This window comes from Echeneis naucrates, chromosome 21, assembly GCF_900963305.1.
Source record: "Echeneis naucrates chromosome 21, fEcheNa1.1, whole genome shotgun sequence".
Taxonomy (NCBI): domain Eukaryota; kingdom Metazoa; phylum Chordata; class Actinopteri; order Carangiformes; family Echeneidae; genus Echeneis; species Echeneis naucrates.
The window spans coordinates 6,179,869-6,199,661 of record NC_042531.1 but is presented as its reverse complement, the minus strand read 5'-3'; the positions used below and the strand labels follow the sequence as shown (position 1 = coordinate 6,199,661).

At 43.8% G+C, this 19,793-nt stretch overlaps 1 protein-coding gene across 1 annotated transcript in view; it reads left to right on the top strand.

Moving 5' to 3' along the window:
- lmo7a (LIM domain 7a) overlaps nucleotides 1-19,253 on the top strand; it is a 44,828-nt gene extending 25,575 nt beyond the window's left edge. The window contains exons 10-35 of the mRNA XM_029529906.1: nucleotides 192-509; nucleotides 846-992; nucleotides 1,406-2,186; nucleotides 3,814-3,842; nucleotides 4,209-4,320; nucleotides 5,064-5,203; nucleotides 5,637-6,300; nucleotides 6,734-7,012; nucleotides 7,801-7,915; nucleotides 9,055-9,216; nucleotides 10,124-10,311; nucleotides 10,429-10,492; nucleotides 10,805-10,855; nucleotides 11,202-11,243; nucleotides 11,968-11,993; nucleotides 12,551-12,658; nucleotides 13,983-14,069; nucleotides 14,492-14,862; nucleotides 15,029-15,085; nucleotides 15,805-15,860; nucleotides 15,959-16,117; nucleotides 16,579-16,750; nucleotides 16,999-17,325; nucleotides 17,892-18,000; nucleotides 18,412-18,514; nucleotides 18,603-19,253. Coding sequence (XP_029385766.1) covers nucleotides 192-509; nucleotides 846-992; nucleotides 1,406-2,186; nucleotides 3,814-3,842; nucleotides 4,209-4,320; nucleotides 5,064-5,203; nucleotides 5,637-6,300; nucleotides 6,734-7,012; nucleotides 7,801-7,915; nucleotides 9,055-9,216; nucleotides 10,124-10,311; nucleotides 10,429-10,492; nucleotides 10,805-10,855; nucleotides 11,202-11,243; nucleotides 11,968-11,993; nucleotides 12,551-12,658; nucleotides 13,983-14,069; nucleotides 14,492-14,862; nucleotides 15,029-15,085; nucleotides 15,805-15,860; nucleotides 15,959-16,117; nucleotides 16,579-16,750; nucleotides 16,999-17,325; nucleotides 17,892-18,000; nucleotides 18,412-18,514; nucleotides 18,603-18,625 — 4,690 coding nt within the window. The 3' untranslated portion in view covers nucleotides 18,626-19,253. The remainder of the gene's footprint in view (nucleotides 1-191; nucleotides 510-845; nucleotides 993-1,405; nucleotides 2,187-3,813; nucleotides 3,843-4,208; nucleotides 4,321-5,063; nucleotides 5,204-5,636; nucleotides 6,301-6,733; nucleotides 7,013-7,800; nucleotides 7,916-9,054; nucleotides 9,217-10,123; nucleotides 10,312-10,428; nucleotides 10,493-10,804; nucleotides 10,856-11,201; nucleotides 11,244-11,967; nucleotides 11,994-12,550; nucleotides 12,659-13,982; nucleotides 14,070-14,491; nucleotides 14,863-15,028; nucleotides 15,086-15,804; nucleotides 15,861-15,958; nucleotides 16,118-16,578; nucleotides 16,751-16,998; nucleotides 17,326-17,891; nucleotides 18,001-18,411; nucleotides 18,515-18,602) is intronic.
- Nucleotides 19,254-19,793: the final 540 nt, after the last annotated feature.

Here is a 19,793-nt window from a genome sequence, read left to right as displayed (position 1 = left end):
TTTGAGTTGGCATTGTTCCTCAAATGAATTTTTGCCTCCTTTTGGTTTGGTTTTGAGCTTGCATTGGTTTGCTAATCGTTGCGTCATCTCATCCCTGGTTGGAATGCGCTCCTTTTGGCGTGACTGGTATGCTTGTGCTGCTGCTGAAAAATGATTTTTGACACGTGTGGTTGGCCGTCTCTCCTGAGCAGCAGCATCAGCAGTGGGGAAGCGCTGCCCCCCCAGCACGCCTCCGTGAGGGTGGACCATCGCCCCGCCGTGTCCACAGCCAGCCTGTTCAGGGAGATTTGCGAAGACTCTGAGGATGAGGACGATGACGTTGGCTATGCTGACCCCGTCCACGATGATCTTTATACACGCAAAATGGGCATCAAACCCCAGCCTGCTGGAAATGTGTCATATGACAAGTTCTTACCCAAGTTCTGGACTCCTCAAGAAGACATTCACATAGAGAAGATCAAACTAGGCTCTCAGAGGAGACCCTGGTATAAGAAGATGCAAGGCTTCAGGTGTGTGAGGGCAGTGAAACGCAACACATGTACAACATAGCCTTCATGCTCTCCTACCATACAGACATACACACCTACATGTCAACTTACACAATTTACTTTCTGCTTCCTGCAAGATCCTTTCTTACTTTTCTAGCTGGCAACAATCGATTGAGCTCTCCTTACATGCCTTCCAATTTAACCATTAACATTTCTGTAAGATTCAAAATTGGGTTTTCTGTGCTTCACTTCCCGTATAGATTCTTATTTTTCTTTCTCTCTCCCTGTCACTGCTTCCTCTTCTTCCCCTTGGCCCTCTCTTCTCCTCTGTCCTTTCTTCCATGCACTCTGCTGTAGCTATAAGAAGTCGGGCTCTTCGTCAGACGATTCAGACTGTGACATCAGTCCTTGGCTCTCCTCTGCCCCCTCCCCCTCCGGTCCTTCTCCTTCTCACTCCCACACACACGAGGCCTCGGCTCCCACCACCCTGGTTGTGGGGAAAAGGTCGATACAGCTGCATGATTGTGACGATGAAGGAATGTTTTAGAGCAATCGGATATGACTGAATCTCTGATGAGCTGCTTTCTAATATACTAATGAATAAAATATGTGAAGAAGCTACTGGAGCCACCCTAACGCTGCCTAGAGCAGTTTGCTTGTGCTGACCTTCGTAGAAAAATAGGCTGCCTCTGCAAGATCCTATTTTTATTACAGCCTATCGTAATAAAGACATATAACAGCTAGAATTGCATTGTTTTATTTTATATCAGTGTGAATGTAAAATCCCCATTTCATCAACAAATATCACCACTGTGGCTGCTTGTTGTATCTTTTCCTCCTTTTCTTGCTTTGATCCACTTCACATGCATGAACTCATCACCTCTCTGTCCTTTTCTCTCCTTTTGCCCACCCTGCAGTTTTCATATCCCACCACACAGTCCCCCACAACTCCCCAAGATAGAGCCCCCTCTGTTAGTGCCTCCCCCTCTGGTGTTCGCCCCAGTGGACCCTACCTCAGGGCCCAGACTGGTTAAATGTGAGAAGCGGCCTCTCCTGGGGCGCCATGATCCCCGGGAGCCTCCCGACCCTTTTGATTATGACAGCATTGACCCTGACTTACAGAACGATGACATGTTTGCCAGGCGGACCTTAGCCTTCCAGTCCAACACGGACCTGGCTTTGGTGAAGTCTCAGCTGCCCAGGCGCCGTCTCTACACGTCTGAGCCACAACTCAATATTATCACCCAGCGACGGGGCAGCCCGGATGAGGACAATTACCCTGACATCGAGCAGGACGATGTGGTGTACCGGAAGGAGAAAACCCTGCAAACTCAGCAACAACGGCCGCTGTCAGGAGCCCCTGACAACTATGCCCCTATGCCCATCCCAGAGCCGTGGGCTCTGCCCCCTGATCTCAAAGCTAGACTCCTCTGTCCCCCTTGTCCACTCACCAAGGAACCAGCAAGAAATAAAGAGGATCAGGCCGAGAAGGAGACGCGTCCTAAAACAGATGACATGCTGCTTCGGAAGCTCGGAGTTTGTTCTTATCAAAGCTGGAGCTCACCTAGAGGCCCGTCGGCCAATCAGATGACTCCCTCAGCGCCTTCTGCCTGTAGTGAAGGTGACCTGCAGAAGTGGCAAGCTATCAGGGAAGCCAGTCAGTTAAGATATAAGAAGAAACTCATGGTGGAGAGGCTCGCAGCTCTGAAACTGTAGAAACAATGGCTGCTAGTTTCTTGTTCTTCCATTTCAGTTGTTAAATATTTTTTGTCTGATGCCAAATTCATTGCATGTTAATATCCTTTCTGAGGATGTATTTGAGGCCCAAAACTGTTATTTTTCAAAGCTAATCTGTGACTTTTGCATTCACTGGATTGGTTTTTAAACAGGAGCACAGTGAGTTATATGTAGTGAAATTCACACATTTCTGTTCTTATAAAAGTTTGTTATCTGAGAGTGGAAAAAAACTGTAATGAAAATAAATACATTATGGTTTTCTACATTATGGATATACGGTATATTTTGCCTTTTAAAAAACATGGAATGTAAATGCAGAGTCAATGTCCAGACTGCGCATTAAAACTAGGGCTGCCGTGTATTTTTGAGTGTGATTTGTTAGGAAAAATAGCTTTAATTCTTCAGCATTATTCATCAGGTTGTTTGGTTCATGACTGTTGTGAAACAGACCTGATTTCTACATTTTATTTTTTGGTTTCTTCTCCTATCAGACCGAGTTTGCCTGTGAATTGGAAAAGAATGCCCTTGTTTAATAAAGTAAACAAGAGACTTCTTGTGATGAATTGCGTTGGACCGGTCATTTGTTGACCTCACCTAACACCTACTGTAACATGGATCTGACCTGAGGGCAGTGTTGTTTTCCTGAGCGAAGGGAACCTCACTGACGTGTGAACTCTCACAGTGCAGCAGCACAAGAGTGTTGAAAACCTGAGTAACACGCAAACATAAAGTCCTGAACATGCTGACTGCACAGACCAGCCCGGTTTAATGTAGTCCTGTCTGTCAAGGCGACATGAAAGGCTATAGAAATTCCCCACAGTCATGAAAAGAGGGTGCAACTCGTCGACTCCATCGTAACTTATCGAATCTGCACTGCAGTGTCTGCACATGATCAGATCCACACAAGCGTTCACAAAGCAGCCATTTAACCTCAGTCGAGCCCATCTGGATTTACTTCACATCCATATGTAGCGCCATCTTTCCAGTGACATCACATTGCAGCCTTCAGAAAGGCAGCATTGTCTTGGAGCAAGACACAAGTTCACACACTTCCCCAGTCAAATGTCAGGGAAAGGAAACGTGACACTGCGCTGTAAGCATGCTACCTACACGGTGACAAGTGATCCTCTTCAGTTTACACAGTCGTGTTTTTACTCGGTGTTATATACACTTGACGCCCGAAGACGACCAGGTCTACGAGTCGGTAGCCGGTCTCTGCTTTTGATCAGTCCACACTCACTCACTTTGCAGAAATATGATGATGTTGTCTTTCTGGTTTCCTAGACAGCGTGAAATGTGCGAGAGTGACGACGGGTGAGTTGATATGGGCACCCAGGAATGTGGCACGCTTGCATTTGCTCTGCCCTCTTACAGTCACACACTGCTGCCTCTTGCTTTTTGTGCCGCTGTTCTCTCTCTCTCTTGCTGCTAAATGCTGACACACAACAAAGTGTATTGTCTGGCACAGTGCCAAGTTCGGGGGGGTGGGGGTCGCTCCACAAAGCTCTATTGACAGAGCAACAAAAGCAATACGCTGGATCATCTGCCTAAACTGCAGGTTATCCCAGAGAGAGTTATGACTAAGCAGTGGTTTAAATCCTCTGATGGCATTATGAGGTGTGTTTAAAATCTTTACAGGTGAGTAAAAACAAAGTGTGTTTTTCCAAAGGCTGGAGCTTTGAGTGACTTTTGCATAACGGGAAGGCTGTTATATTTATGACTAACCAGCTGAGCTTACATAAACTAACTTAAACTAACGCTTGGTTACAGGATTAAGGTTAAATGCAGCCAATGTGGGCATAAAAATAAGTGGATAGAAGGTGTAAGCTGGCCTGTATTCTGACTGTTGGAGTAATGTTTCCCACAGCATATCTGACACAAAAGTATGAAGTGGTGCATGGAGTGGAATTTGATTTTTTTTTTTTTTTAACTAAACCTCGACTCTGCTTCTGAACTCAATATGCTAATAAATCTCCACAGGAGTAAATCAACAAGTGACATCCTGGACGATTCCGCCATCGTCCGACAGAATCGCTTCGAAGAGCTCCAGAAGTACCGTGAGCAGATAAAGGAGAGTGAGGATAAGTGGCAGGAGGTGAGTATAACCCATGCACAGTGCTGCTGGAGGATCGAGACAGAAGTTTCGGTTTCCACCTCAGATAAGGTTGAAGTGAAAGATAAGCACACGATCTTTAGGATCTGTGTGGCCATCAGGAGAGCAGGTGTTGTGATGCAGGTGGCCGCAGGGTGAAAGCAGAGTTGTTCAGAGACAGAGCACGCTGATTGGAGCAGCTCTGCCCTGTGGCTGCGGACTGTCCTCATTTCCCAATCACAGAGTTTGCAGAGAGAAACACCAAACACTGTAAATGCAAGTAATCGAACTAATGTGAAATGATATTATTGTGTAATATACACGGCTGATACAGTGAGATTATTCCTAGAAGAGCATCGGTGTTCTGGTTTCAAACACAAATGATTCATTAAAAGTTCAGATACTTAGGTAGAATAGTCAAGTTTAATAAAAAGCTGTCCACATGTACATGACAGTGTCGTGTCTCTCAGCGGTCTGATTAGTGTCATGGCAAAATAATGGAGTCTTAAAGCAGCATTTAGGTCACACAGTCCCCAATTCACAGGGGAGCAGAGCCGGGAGGAGCCTAAAGCACACAAATAGAACACCTTCAAATGGAGCCCTTTCTACTCTTTCTCTCTTTTTCTCCCCCACTCGATGTCACCTGACGGTTAGACATGAAACGCAAACCAGCCTGTTTTATCAAGATCAGAGCTGAATTGTGGTGAAACGATGCATGCAGTGATGAGGGCTCACTTTTCCTGCAGGACCTGAACAAATGGAAGAGCCGGCGCAGGAGTGTCAACTCTGATATAGTTAAAAAGAAAGAAGAGCGGGACAAGATAGAGCAGATTACCTACGGCAGCAACAGAAGGTCCAAGACCTTCAAGGAGTTGCAAGAGGAGAGGTGAGTGAAAACACACCTGGTCAGGTGCCTTCTTAATGATGGAATAATGTGTAATGGTATTGGTAGATTTAAAGTTATAGGATTCAAACTTGAATTTTGTCACACACACAAGAAAAGACAAAAACACTGAAATTCTTCCTCTTTTAAACCCATTTTATCGCTCAGAGGAGAACCCATTGCTCAGGTAATTTGAAGGAAGCTGTTTGTGTGAAAGTGTATGACTTACAACCTCCCTGCCTTTTTTTTTTTGGCCCTTCCCTCTTCTTTTGAACCAATGCTCCTGTTTCTGTTCTTCTCATCCCTCGCTGTCCTCCTCATTTCAATTTCTGTAACCTCAATGCTGTACTTGTCTCCCTCATCAAACTTCATCTTTAATTTTATCCCATGCTGCCCACTTCATTTCTATTTATCTCATCCCCTGTCTTGTCCACAGAGAAAATAAAGGAGGCAGGCGTCTGGGATCTCTCTCTTACCTGGATGACGACGACGTATTTGATAGACCTGTCATCATCGCCCCTCGTAGGAGAAACCCTCCTGCCAGAAGCTACACTGTTGACACTCCTTACTATTCCTCTGAACCCTCTGAGCCTTCTATAAAAGAGAGCGAACCCCCCGCCGCTTCTCCAGCTACCGGCAGGGCAGCTTCCCCTCCTACCTCACGGGAAGTTGACATTGTGGACAATCCTGCAAGCAGCGACACAATAAAGACCACCACTCTCACCAGCGACAGCTCCCTCCGCAACTCCTTCCAGTCTCGAGGAGCTGCATTATCACAGAGGAGTCCACTCTCTGCACCCACCCAAGCAGCCAAGACAGAGGTGACTGCAACTGCCGCCTCCTCTTCCAGCTCCCTACAAAAGGAGCGCCCATTGTTGCGCACAGAGAGCGAGGTGGAGGCCCCCTCCTCTAGTTTTCGGCACAAACAGCAACCACAGTTCAGCTCGATGGAGGCCAAACCTCCCGCGGTGTCTCGGGTTTCCGCCTCCCTCCCCAGGAGCTACCAGAGATCGGATAGCACTCGTCTGACCTCGGTTGTCGCACCAAGGCCCTATCCGACCCAACCCTCGCGCATCACCTCGCTTCCCAGAGTTGTTACAGTGAGTACCACATAATTTTACAACTAAGCAAAAACTAGTGTAGCACGAAGAGCTGAGTAGTTCGGAAGTTTGGGGGAACAGTGATAAATGTTGGGTCCGGTACGGTGTTATTTGTTTTGAGTACATGAGTGATACCCAACAGTCCGATCTGATTACAGTGTGAATAATGGATGAAGCAATGGCTTTTATCATGCTAATTAACTACTCGAGCTCCTATTTTCAGCCTTCTTCACTTTCATTAACGTTACAATAAAGGGAGTACATAATTTTTAAGTGTGTCAGGGGAAATAATCTACAGGATTGATTGAAAACTCTTCAGACAGTTTCACAGACACCTCAAGAAACAACAAATTCACCAGCTCAGCTGCCCCTTTCAAGGAGATTTTATAGATTTGAAGTAGATATTTTATATGAGCTTGTTCTTTACGCTCAGACACAGATGGACGACTCTCACAAGCGTGTGAACGGGGAAGCTGACATTTCTAAGAAGTCATTGGTGCCGAGCCGCTATCACCAGGTCATGACCTCTGAGGACGAGGCCCACTCCAGCTCGTCCCACAGCAGCGAAGATGAGGAGGAGGAGGAGGAAGGGGACGTATGGGATGAGACTGCAAAAAAGAGTATCACCTCTACTAAGAGCTTCTCAAATGTCCCTCCTCCATCTAAGAGTGAAGCTCCAATCAGTCCTGCTGCAGCCAAAGAAACCAGCCAGGTAAAAAAAAAAAGCATTATAAGTTAGGTTTGCTGTAGAGAAGGACCCACCAGAGTTTAGCGTGGTTTTAATCTTTCTCCAGCACAGTCGAACAAACGATATCCAAGGTGAAGGTTCCCAAAACAGAATTCAAAAGCTTAGGTCAGACACTTAGCTAACAATGCTGGACCGGCTCAGGAAACGGCACAATCTGGCAGTGACTGATAGACAAACCAGGCTTAAATACCCACAAAGCAATCATCAAAGGGGTATCAGGTGTGCTCACAAAAATGGAGGGAAAATTCAAACAAAGACAGGAAGTAGGCGGTTGGAGTCGGGAACATGTTATATCAAAACAAAAGCACATGATAGCCACCACTATTACATGAACAAAAAGCACATGTAACTGGAAAACAAGAACCTAACATTATAAAACATTACATGTTTTTGTTCCAGGAATTTTATTAAAGACTGACAATGGCACGTTCAATGAATGACTGTTTTGTTTTTTTTTGCTATTAATAATCAGTAAAGCTCAGTGAGTCATTAAGATTATATCGCTTCAACCTCAAGCAATAGAGTGGTGCATTTTTTTTTAATTGAAATATAGCTACAGGTTGGCATTTAATCAAGTCATAAATGATTAACAAAGGGCTTTCTTGCCAGAGCAGGCCTGTATTTACACTGACACACATCTGACTCTCTTCCAAAGCGATAGAAAGTCAGAAGCACTCAGCTCTGCTCCGTCATGTTTGCTAAGTGTTGCTGTTCTTCTCTACTCAACTCTGCTGGTGCGTGTCGGTCCGCAGGATATCTACTGTGAGATGCGGATCAACCTGAACCAGAAGCCCAACAGCAGCAGAGACTTTGGCTTTCAGGCAGCCTGGGACTCGACCGGAGCGCGGGTCACCTCCATCCAGTCAGGTAAACACAAAAGCATCCGAGAGTAATGCCCTAAAACAGAGGGATGTGAAACGTACAGCTTTATTCACTGCGCACTGAAAAGTCTGCCAATCTGACAACCAACCAGCATTCCCAGCGGTTAAGGCCAGTGGAAAAAAGGATCAGACATCCAACGGCTATGGCTCACTTTTAGGGACGTGTCCAGAGATGCAGTACAGGGGTAATATTGGAAACTATTATATTTTACAGTCAGGCTCTGCTGGTTAGTCGTCAGCAGGTTTCCTGATCCATTTCAGTGGCATTGCCAGGCCTATGTAGGGCAGCACTTATCTGGGTCAGATCTGCTGGGCCTGAGCCTCTCTTTCTACTGAGACCACCCCAACCCACACACGCCCCATTACAGTGTGAAACACGCCATATATGCTGCAATCATAACTCACACATTCCCCGAGAACACATGAACATTTGACTTTTAAAAACATTTCCAGTCTGAATTTAAGATTGTTCATTCATGCCGCTGTTAAACCATCCTGTGCGTTATGCCCAGCGTTAGCCAGCTGGCATGACGCAAAAATCCACAACCACATAAAAGTACACAGGAGATGATTCCTCACAGGACCAGCTGATATAAGAGGCATGAAATCAGGCAAAGCAACACGAAGAAGGAAAAACACTGATGCAACAGCATAAAGGCCGCATTCGCTTTAACAGAACGAGCAGCCAAACCAGCTTAAAGCAACAGAACGAACAGCAATCCTGTTATTGCATAAAAGAGTCCCTGAGATCAATAGATGAAATACAAAGTTAATACTAATAGTGTTCATCTTAGTAATATTAGTATTCTTGATAAAATACTACTGAACATGTGCTAATTAAAAACACAGACATTCTCAGAAAACTTTCCTTCCTTTGCTTCAACGTTGTTGCCGAGTCGTATCAGGCCACAAACCTAAAATCATGGTGTTTGTGCTGAGATCATTTCTCATAAAGCCTCATTCATCATCCATCCCAGTGATTTTTTTATTGTCTTTTTTTCCCCCAATCAGTAAAATAAAGCTTGTCGGCTATCAAGTTCACAGTGATAACCAACCATATCTCTGCATTAGTGGAGTGGGACATCTGTCATGCAGCTAATGGCCCGTCCCTTTTCCCCCGAGCAGGCAGCCAGGCTGAGATGTGCCGGCTCCAGGCCGGGGACAAGGTGCTGACAGTGAATGGACGCCAGGTGGCAGAAATGAGCTACACAGACTGGAAGTCCTGCATGGAAGAGGCTCTTCAGGAAGGGAGCCTCGTCATGGATGTTCGGCATCATGGCAAGAACAGTGAGTCATCTAAATACTGTGCATCTTTGTGAGTGTGTTCTCGTTGTTTTCTTTCTTTCTTTTTCTGCTTGCATTGCTGAATAGTTTGGACACTTTAAACTGGTGCATAAACTATTGTGAGATGATCCATGATTGATCTCATGACAGCTAAATCATGAAGGAACTTTTTAAACCCAACTTTTTATTCCCCATCTAATGATGATTATCATGATGAGGTCTGTGGCTTTTATTTCTATTCTACTATCCTCCTGTTTTTCTTTTCCCCAGTTAAATAATAATAATAATAATAACACTTTATTTATATGGCACCTTTCTGGTCACCCCAGGTCGCCCTTTCAGTTTTTGTTTTCTTTTGAGGTTTTTTTTTTTTTTTTTTATGAAATTCTTTCCTTTCTCTTGTATTTCTTCAGTTTTTCCTTCTTTTTACTACCTCTTCTGTCTCATAAACATTCCTCTGTCTGTCCCTGCAGTGTTTGTGGTCCTACCAGTGTGTTTTCACAGTGTTAGTATAACAGGCTTACTTATTCCAACTACGTCAGTATCACCTTATAAAAGTAATGAACCACCCAGAGTAGCTGAACTGAACTAACACACAGTGCTGGCCAGAATAGTTTGGAGAGGTCCAGTGTTTGTGAGCCTGTTGGAAACGCTGTGTTGGTTTGTGAGAGCTTTACTAGGCTGCATGGCTGGGGAAGGTGGTTTCTCTGTCACTCCCTGCTGTTCTTATAACATGATAACAGCAATCTTATTCCCTGCTTTTAAGTGCTCTTCACGCAAATAGATAATAATATTATACATGTTGGATTTCACATATACCAAACTACTATAACCTACACACGTGCAAAATTGTGTGGTTTCATGTGCATCCGCACATCCTATTTTTTGCCACTGCATTGTCTACACGCAGACTGGGACAGAGATCAACAACCTTCCCTGCCATTTAAAAGCCATAAGATCATCAATCTGACCAGTACAGATCATCCGATACTTCTAGGTTCATCTGATCCAAACACTGCAAACTCCAGCCTGGATTTCACCTCGCGCAGTTCCACTGAAATGCCGACGTCCAAAGAGGCGCCCGCCAAGCCAGCCGTTGTAAGTGACACACAGTCCGTTAAGTTGACTCAGGTTTGATTAGCCTCCATCCCATCATTGTTCCCTGTCCAGCCCTTTCTTTTTAATGATTAAACACCCTGCCATGTCTTCCTGCAGGACGTGGCATCAAACGGAGTTAATGGAAGTTTCCGTGATGCCTCTGTGACCATGAGGAACAAAGGTAAAGAGCAGAGCACACAATCAGAAAGGTTACGAAATTGATCGTGATGACTATTTCTGTCATCAGCGCACCAGTAGGTAGAGTGAGCAGGTTGACAGATATGGAAGAATGGTTTTTACAAGCACATAGTACTGACAGAAATTTATATTGCCAACATATAATACATTATATGAGAATACAGCTTAAGCAACATGTTCTGTTTTTGTAATTCATGTAATAGGAATATAAAGTTGTATCTCCCCTGGTTAAACTTGTTTGTTTCCTCTGTTCTGCCTCACTGTATCTTGTTTTCCATTTCTCATGTAGAGTCAGAACCCCTATCTTTGAAAAACTTAAAACGGAGGTCAGAGTTTTTTGAACAAGGTAAAAATAAAAAAAATAAAGAGCAAAATCACTGACCAAGAAAACGGTGGGGGGAACTTTCTAAGTAACAATCATTATTTCTGGATATTTATTGGTTGTGATCTCTTTGCTTTTGTGTCGCTGAATTCCTCAGATGTCTAAGGGATTTTTGCATGCGTTGTTTTTTCATCAGCCACATCTTTGTGCTCAGTGGATAAGGGACATTATCAACACTGATCATTGATCAATCATGTCATAATTCAAACAGACTGCTCCTTGGCTTTTCTTTTTTTTTGGGGGGGGGGTGGGCTATTCCTTTGACAATCTCATGTGGTAACCCCTGTGCTGTGCCCCTTCCCTCCTTCAGGCGGCTCAGGGTCCAGTGTCAGTTCGCTGGTCTACCTCTGTGGTAAACAGAGCTGAATGTGCAGTGGCCTCCTCACCTTCACTTGGTACAGCCTGGGACACTGACATGCTGTTGAAACTGGGACAGTCAAGTGGCCTAATTGTCCAACTTCTGGAGAAGTGTCCCCACAAAAACCTCCCATTAAACCAATCGAGCATTTTTATAATAATTTCAATATGACAGATGTGATTGTGTGTTAAAGCAACATATTCAGCTCCAAAGGCTGCACAGACTGTCAGACAGTGCCAGTGTACCAACCACAAATACAGATCCTAAAATCCTGCTGTGTTTGTGGCCTTTCTGAGTGGTGTTCCAGCTTAACACATGGTTGCACGTTTCACTTTGCTTTGCATGTCGTTGAACCATTTCCTTTTGCTACCTACCTCTGGCTTTTGTTAGGCGGGCTAAGCTGTAATGTTGTGGCTCTTTCCCGTGATACGGATGCATGTGTTCTTTCGGTTTTTTCATCCTCACCATGTCTCTTGATACTCCTATTGGAGGCTATTGTGATGGCATCAAATGTAGATGTCCACCACTGGGTGTTCTTGAGTTGACACAGTCAATCAAGAAGTCCTAGTGGGTGAAATTGCAGACAATGAATGAGCTGGTCAGCTTTGTGCTGATATGGCATGTGGCCATGGGGTTAACTGGTGTGACTACATTTTGTTTCATTGCTCTGCCTGTGCATGTCAGAAGTATTGACTAGATTTTTTGCTTTCTTTTCTAGGAGGTCCAGAGTCCATGATGCCAGATGTGAGTAGTGTTCTCAGTACATTGACTGCATTTGCATCAAAAGAAGTTCTCAGCTCAGAGATCAATTATGAAGCACCTCACATAGAATGCATTACTAGTTCCTGTTAGAGTTAGGCAGGTTCGATTTGAAGTCTTCAGTCTCCAAATTACTTCACAGCGAATGCATGGAGCAGCCATTTGAATGAATCTTTAAAAATGGAAAAGTGAAACACGCAGGGAGTTGAAGGACAGAGGGGGCTGTTTGTTGCAGAAATTGGAAAAAGCCTGCTGAGATAAGTGTGTGGGTTATGCAGACAAAATTGACTTGGCCTGTCAATTCCACATTATCAGCTGACGGCTGCTGTGATGCGGTTGCCTTTATATAACAAATACAAGACCAGAGACCAGAGTTACTCCTAAAGCAGATGAAGGTATATTTTGAGTTTTACTTTTAAACCACCATCAAAACCAGGTGGAGGTGCACAAGAACCAGCTGCTTCGACAAGCCTGAACGGGTTGTAGGAGTCGATGTACAAGCATGTATGTTTACTTTATGGCTCTGTCTCCTTTATCTCCAGATTCCTGTTCCATCGATCACTCCCTCCTCCAGCCGCTGGTCCTGGGATCCAGAGGAGGAGCGCCGAAGACAAGAGAAATGGCAGAAGGAACAGGAGCGTCTCCTACAGGTACATACAGATATACCAATGTAGCAATGATGTCACATTACACAGTTTATTTGGTGCTTCCACCTAAAAATGTTGCAGTCTAAGAAGACCGCTGTGCAGTAAATGAAGGCTTTAATGTTCAGATGTCGAAATTGAGAGGTGTTGTTGCTTTTAGTAATAGTATTCTGTTAAAATGATTTCTAGACCATTTGTTTCAATCCAGACAGAAATCATCAAATTGTCGTAAATACACAAATTAGGTCTGAAAGTAAGGAAATCATGACGTTCAGGGAAGCAAAAAACAACACATAATTAAAGTTAAAATAAAAAGTTGTGGAGACAAAGGCCCTTTTAAAAAAATATGTTTACGGCTCATATTACACTTGTATATTTGGTGCATTTGACAACTGTAAGTGTAGACAGGTATACCGAAAAGAGCTTACCACTCAGTAGAATCCAATATTAAAAATGCATCAAATACCAAACATACTGAAATACCCATCTAGAAATACTCTCTGGGTCCCACCTGACAATGAAAGCAGGCCCGGGGCACTGTGAAACTCCTTACATCCAAAAGAGTTCAAAACACAAAACTTTGGACGGTGCTCAAGTAGCTGAACGTAAAGCGTCCGTCCAGTGTCCAACTCGTATGTAGTAGAGCCCTGTCAGAACATGCTGTCTATTTCTGGATGGAGATCAAAGGTGTCCGAGCAGAGCGCTGGTGTAACCCGGCAAGCTGCATTAATCCTCCAGTCCTATTTGCCTGTTGGATAAAAGGCCTGATTTTACGATGTGCCAGCGAGACGTCCTGCCCAGGGCAAACTTCTCAGGCTTTATCAACGTGCAGGAGTTTAGGTAACATGTAGGTGAGAATTATCTGAAAATAAGCTATGAAATCTTTTCTTCTTTAATTTATTACTTCTGCTTCACTGCATCGTGAATTTTTACAATCTCTTTAAAAAGGCCTGTGTTGTCTTTTTGTTTGTGTCAGAATGGATATAAAAGAACTTAAGTTTGAGAGGCCCAGATATAGTAAATTGAAAGTTTTTGCATCGCTTTTTTTGGCATAAGGAGGCTAAACCTTTTGTATAATTTGTATATTTTTGTATAGCAAACACAGTTCAGCCACAGCCACGAGTCTAAATTCTGTGTAAACAGCTGATTCCCTGATATGGGGATTAAATCAGGAGAAAAATTGCCATAGTTTGGGTATGCCAAAATGTCCCATGTTACTATATTATACAGACTAAATGTACAGATCTCTCAGTTCTGGTGTGACTGGTGATCTTCAGCAGGCCATTAACATGGCCCGACCTTTGACCTCTTGTCCTATTTCTCTACTCAGGAGAAATATAAGCGCGACCAGGAGAAGCTGCAGGAGGAGTGGTTGAAGGCACAGCAGGAGATTGCCAGCAGCATTGACAAACAGGAGGTAATCAGAGCATTTGAGTATGTATAAATTATACCCTGCTGCCTCACTCAGATGAAGAGTAAAACAAGGTGGCAATAGCTCTGACTCGTGGCACTAAATGTATCCAAAGAGCTTTGACAGTATTGTAGATCCAAATTGCTATAATTTCGCAGCAATTATGTGGCTAGATTGGTTTTTTCTGTCTGTTTCACATGAAAGACTGAGTAAAAGCGAGAACAGAACAATGTCCAGTCACGTGAATGATATTCACACTGGTCAGGCTTCATATGGATAGCTATCTTTTCAGCAGTTGTTTCACCGCAGGGAATAACAAGAGTTACTTCATTTTTGTTGCACTTCCTCTTGGCGGTTAATTAGGGTCAGATTAGTTGACAGCATCATCTTCACGTTTCCTCCTTTCTGTTCTTCTGTCTGTCTGTCAGCCTGGGAGCCTGGAGGTGAACAGCCACGGTGTCGGCCCGCACTCACCCCTCATGCCAGTCAGCCAGCTCACTCCTACTCTGTGGGAAGAGGAAGAGAGAAAGAGGAATGAGGAGCAGGAGCGCCAAAGGCAGGCGGAGGAGAAGAGGAGGAGAGAGGAGGAGGAGCGAGAGCTGCAGCGTCTCCAGGAGGAGAGGAAGAGGAAAGAAAGAGAGGAAGAAGAGGAGAGGAAGAGGAGGGTGGCGGAGGAGCTGAGATGGCAGAAGAGGAGAGAGGAGGAGAGGGAGGAGGAGAGGAGGCGGCAGGAAGCTGCAGAGCAGCAGCGCAGAGAGCAGGAATGGGCCTCAGAGCAGCTGCGGCAGCAGAGGCCGTGGTCAGTCGTCCTCATCTGTCCATTACGCTGATAATAACACACTCACATGATAAATCATTACCTGCTTTACTGTCTGCGCATTAACGTAGCTGCGACTAATGTGTTTGCATGTGCTCTGTCGTCCACCCTTAACACATCTTCATCTGCACACTGCTCTTCACCAAAGGCCTGCTGCCTCGCATGGCTTTGCCAATGTCCAGCCTCCACTGTCCTTCACAGACAGGTTAGTGCAGGAGAGTTTGCAGATATTTCTTTCTTCACATACATTTTATACGATACGCTTGCTCCATACTCATACACTCGCTTGGAATGAGCATAGTTTACAATTTATATATCCCAACGGTAAAATTTAATTATCATTCCTTAATTTAACATTTATTAGAGCAATATACTTGCAATATATGATATAATGAATAATGTAAGATATAGCAAGTCTCGTTTTCCCGTTAGCTGCACATTTTCACTTTTCTGAAATTTTTGCATCAGGAATTATTTGGGCAACACAGTTTGTTCCTGGCTGAAGCAGTTTCTCACAAACAAATGCCAAAACATCCCTGCCAGCTTTCAGCGAACAAGAAAAATTTGTTGCTTACGTATTAGTGCAACCTAAAAATGGATACACTGGCTAGTGTTACAGTAGATGCATAACTTAATATCCTGTTTTTGTTTGATTATTAAATAATAAATAAATAAATAACTTATTTATAGAAATAATACCGTTCACATGAAAAGGAAAGGGTTCCAAAAAAATCAAGGCATTGTCTCAATACAAAAGTTCCAAATTCTTGATAATTGAAGTTAAAATATTAATCCTTCTGACTGTCCTCCCATGTTCTTTAGTTTGCCTCAATTAATTAGTAAATATTTATTATAAAACTTATAATAATGTGCAGTTTGATGATGTAATGTTTAAATAATATAAATTTTCTTTTTTTCTGACAGGGCAAAATCCAAATCATCTCCCCAGCTTGATGAGGAGGACAAGACTCAGAAGAAAGGTGAGATTTCTTGGTCTTTCTGATCCTTTTGGCTGTAACACAAATGACTCCGTTTGTTTTATACTGTATGTGTTATTGCAAATAAACGTGGGTTGTAGGTTTGTATGCGCAGCCAGGAGGCATGGCTCAATGGCTGCTGGAAGGGCAGTTGAGGGTTGCGCATGACAAGCAGGCCCAGAGTGAGAGGGCAGCATCTGAGCTGGAGATCGAGAGGAGAAACATCCTCAACGCTATGAAATACAGAGAGCCGGAGAGAGGTGGGCTCGGCCCCCGAAGCGCTGCCTCGATATTTAAATTCGAAAGCAATCAGCTCCTATTTTGAACTTCTTGATTAACTAATCAATCAATTGTGACATTTCACCAAATCGAAACTTTTTCAGATTTTTGATTAACCCTGGAGGCGCCGCAAAATGACACGTCACAAAAACAATTAGGTGATTGATTGTGGTATGAATTCACTGAAGTCAGTAGATCTAATGTATATTTTCTCCCGTGCTGCAACTGCGATGAAAGGAATCGTCTAATAATCAGCTGCAGAAGAGTTATTTATAATAAGACTTGGAAATGAAGCAGCTACATCATCAAACTCTCATTCTCTCCATCCCATTTTTTTTTCCCCCAAATTTCTCCTTCACCATTTCTGATCTATTTTTGACATCCACAAACCTTCCACTTTACCAAGCACCATATTTCATTAATCTCTCCACTCTGGGTGCAGTGACAGGCGGTGGAGCGGGCCAGCTGCCCCTGACGCAGGCCGAGCTGGAGAGGCAGCAGATCCTGAACGAGATGAAGAAGAAAACTTCACTCCTGACAGACAGCAGCTGGATACGCCAGAATCCCTCCAGTACTGCCACCAGCAAACAGAACGACATGCCGCCAATGCGCAGGTAAAGTCGGCCTAGAGTAACAAATCCGAAAATCTGGCCTCTGTTTTTTAACAGTGGTTGGCTTTTTAAACCTGAAACCATGAAAACATTTATCCTCTGGCTACCAGTCTGACCTCGATGTGGCAACAATGGGTCGCACAAAAAAAAACAAAAAAAAACCAAATGCCACAGCTGGGACAGTTGGTACCCAGACAGTTTAAATGTCTACTAACCCGCTAACGTGGGCGTGGCATGGGTTGGCTTTGCAGAGGCGAATCTCTCGACAACTTGGATGGCTCCTACAACTCCTGGCGCTCATCGTGGTCTCCCAGGAGCAACACTTACGCCCAGAACTACACTCGGCCTCAGTCTGCCCTCTCTGGCAGCACTTCCTCTTACACCGGCTGGTCGGGGGCCCAGCGGCCCGCTTCCTCCACTCTGCCCTCTTCTTATTCTGTGGGCTCTCTCCGAGGCGGGTCGGGCACCCCCTCTTCCCACTGGTCCCGCCAAACGCCTTCCCCTTCACTGTCCTCTCCTTCACCCACCATCTCTCCAGAGCCCACATCTGAGGCGTCCGTCCCTCAGCAGCGGAGCAGGTAAAGTGGACCGTGCTGCTTCGCTTAACGCTCCCAACAAGCCTCTAACCTGTCACTGGTGTACTGGGTTATGGACACGGGGTCGAAGGGTGTTGTTAACCTATAAATGTGGATGGGAAGTGTTGCTTAGTGGGATTTGGATATGTACTATAATGTGATGTTGTGTTGTTTTGAGTGACATGCCCCAAATGTTCACCCTCCATCTCAGGTCCCACAGGTGATGTAACTATATCCAGTGTTTTTAATGCGCTGCCTCTTTCTGCAGGTTCTCTGTTTCATTTCATCGTCACGCTCGTTTTCATTCATAATAGACATTCTTCTTCTGTCAGTCTACTCTGAAATGTTTTGTAAAATATTCACGTACCATAAGTTATTAGCCATTACTTTACGGTTAGGGTAGCTTCACCTGCTTGAATATGTTCTGAAAATCGATGACTAAGACAAATAATTGACCAGTTAAACCCAGCTGTACACCAGTGTGAACATGTGTTTTGTGGGTGTGTGTTAACATTCATGCATGCGTTCTGCTCAGCTCGCAAATCACAGCTGTACGTTCTGTAATTCAGGTCAGTGAGTGGCAAGAAAATCTGTACGTTCTGTGACACCGCACTGGGAAAGGGAGCAGCCATGATCATCGAGTCCCTTGGGCTCTGTTATCATTTGGGCTGTTTTAAGGTGAGAGTTGGGCGACCGCCAGCCTTGGAGCACATCTGCAGCACGCCTCCGGCCGATCCTCAAAGTCTTTGTCTTTCATTACTAACCTGGAAAATTCTGGTGAATCTCAAGGTCCTGATCCCTTTACAGCTGAGCAAAGTTTTTCTGTGCCAAAAATCTGAATGCCAAACTAGTTAACTCCTAACGGTCTTTCTTTTTATCAACACTCATCTCCATTGTTGATCCTGCCTGGAATTTAGCCTCTTAAGTTTAGTGCCCTCCATATAAATTGTTCCCTTTCCTTCATTTCCCCCTTTCTGTGTATACAATCAAAGGCTTTTGGTCTGTCTTTTCTCATCTCTCCGTCTGTGGATTTGGCCGCTTTGGTGTAGTTGTAAGTAATAATTCTTCCCCTCTCTTAAACCTCCTCAGTGTATCGACTGTAAGTCTGACCTCGGCGGGTCGGAAGCTGGGGCTGAAGTCAGAATACGAAACAAGCAACTCTATTGTAACGCCTGTTACATGCGATTCAAAAGTAAGTGTTTGATCATGATGCTCGGTATTTGGCTGTATTGCTCCGGCTTCTTTTTTAAAATGTATTGTTGCCTTTCATTTTCTTTTAGCTGGCCAGCCAACTGCTATGTGATATGGCTGTACTCCAGCAGATTGACGAAGAGACTACTTGTGACAACAACCCGTGAAAATTAAACTAAAACAGTGAAGCCGTGGTATAATGCCGGGACGTTTGGCTCAGAAATACTTCCATTTATGACTCGTTTGGCTCATTAATGAGAATCTTGTTTGTGTTTTTACAGTGTGTGATTGAGAGGGTAAGCTTACAAAGATGTTATCTACTTTAATGTGTTTATATCATATTAAGTATTGCAACTCTATAGCGTATAAGGGTTCTGCATGCGCCGTAGATTTTAAATGTTTTAGCTAATAAACTAGTCGAGCAATAAAGTGACTATAAGATTACAGAGCTTTCCTGTGGCCTTCACTGAGAGATTTTAGAGACACTGAGAACACTGCAGGATCTTCTCATTTTCATGCTTGCTATTCTGCTGAATTTTGTGATGTTAACATGTTTGTCGACCGAGGTATTCTTGTCAAGTGTATGTGCCTTTTCATTTGTAACAGGGAGAATCAATTATTGGAGTTCTTTCAAGATATATTTAAGTGATAGATGGAGGTTTCCACATGGAGAATATATATCATACTGAATGGCATAGAGGAAAGAAGTAACATTTGTAAATAAAATGAATAAATGCTCATCTTGTTTGCTTTGTTTCTTTTTCTTTTCTTTTTTTTTTCAATAGTGAAATTTCACAATTATTTGTAATGATATTCAAGTATATGAGGCAAGGTTTTTTTCTGCCTGCTATCATTATACTTATCTTTCTCCTCGTCTTTCCCTCTCATTCTCTGTTTCCCTGTAGTGCCATAGTCATAATGAAAGGAATTTCAATGAGCTCTTGTGCAAAGGTTCAGAGGACCTGCCTGCTCTGTATTCTCCAAGGCCAATTTGTCATGCATATTTCATTCAGCACGCATGCATTACATTTGATTACACATTGATAGGCCATTCTGTAAATGTATTCTGTAATTCTGGCTGTTTCATGGAATCATATCTGCATAAACATATATTGCATATTCATACAAGTAGGAGCGATCATGGTTGTTCAGTTCGCAGCTCCCAACTGCGTCTGAACAGCAAGGTAAGAAAATTGGCCTCATTTTTCATAAATGGAACTGAAGTAATATATGGAAATAAGTTGGACCAAGCATAAATTGGCTCAGTTTTTTTGAGGTGA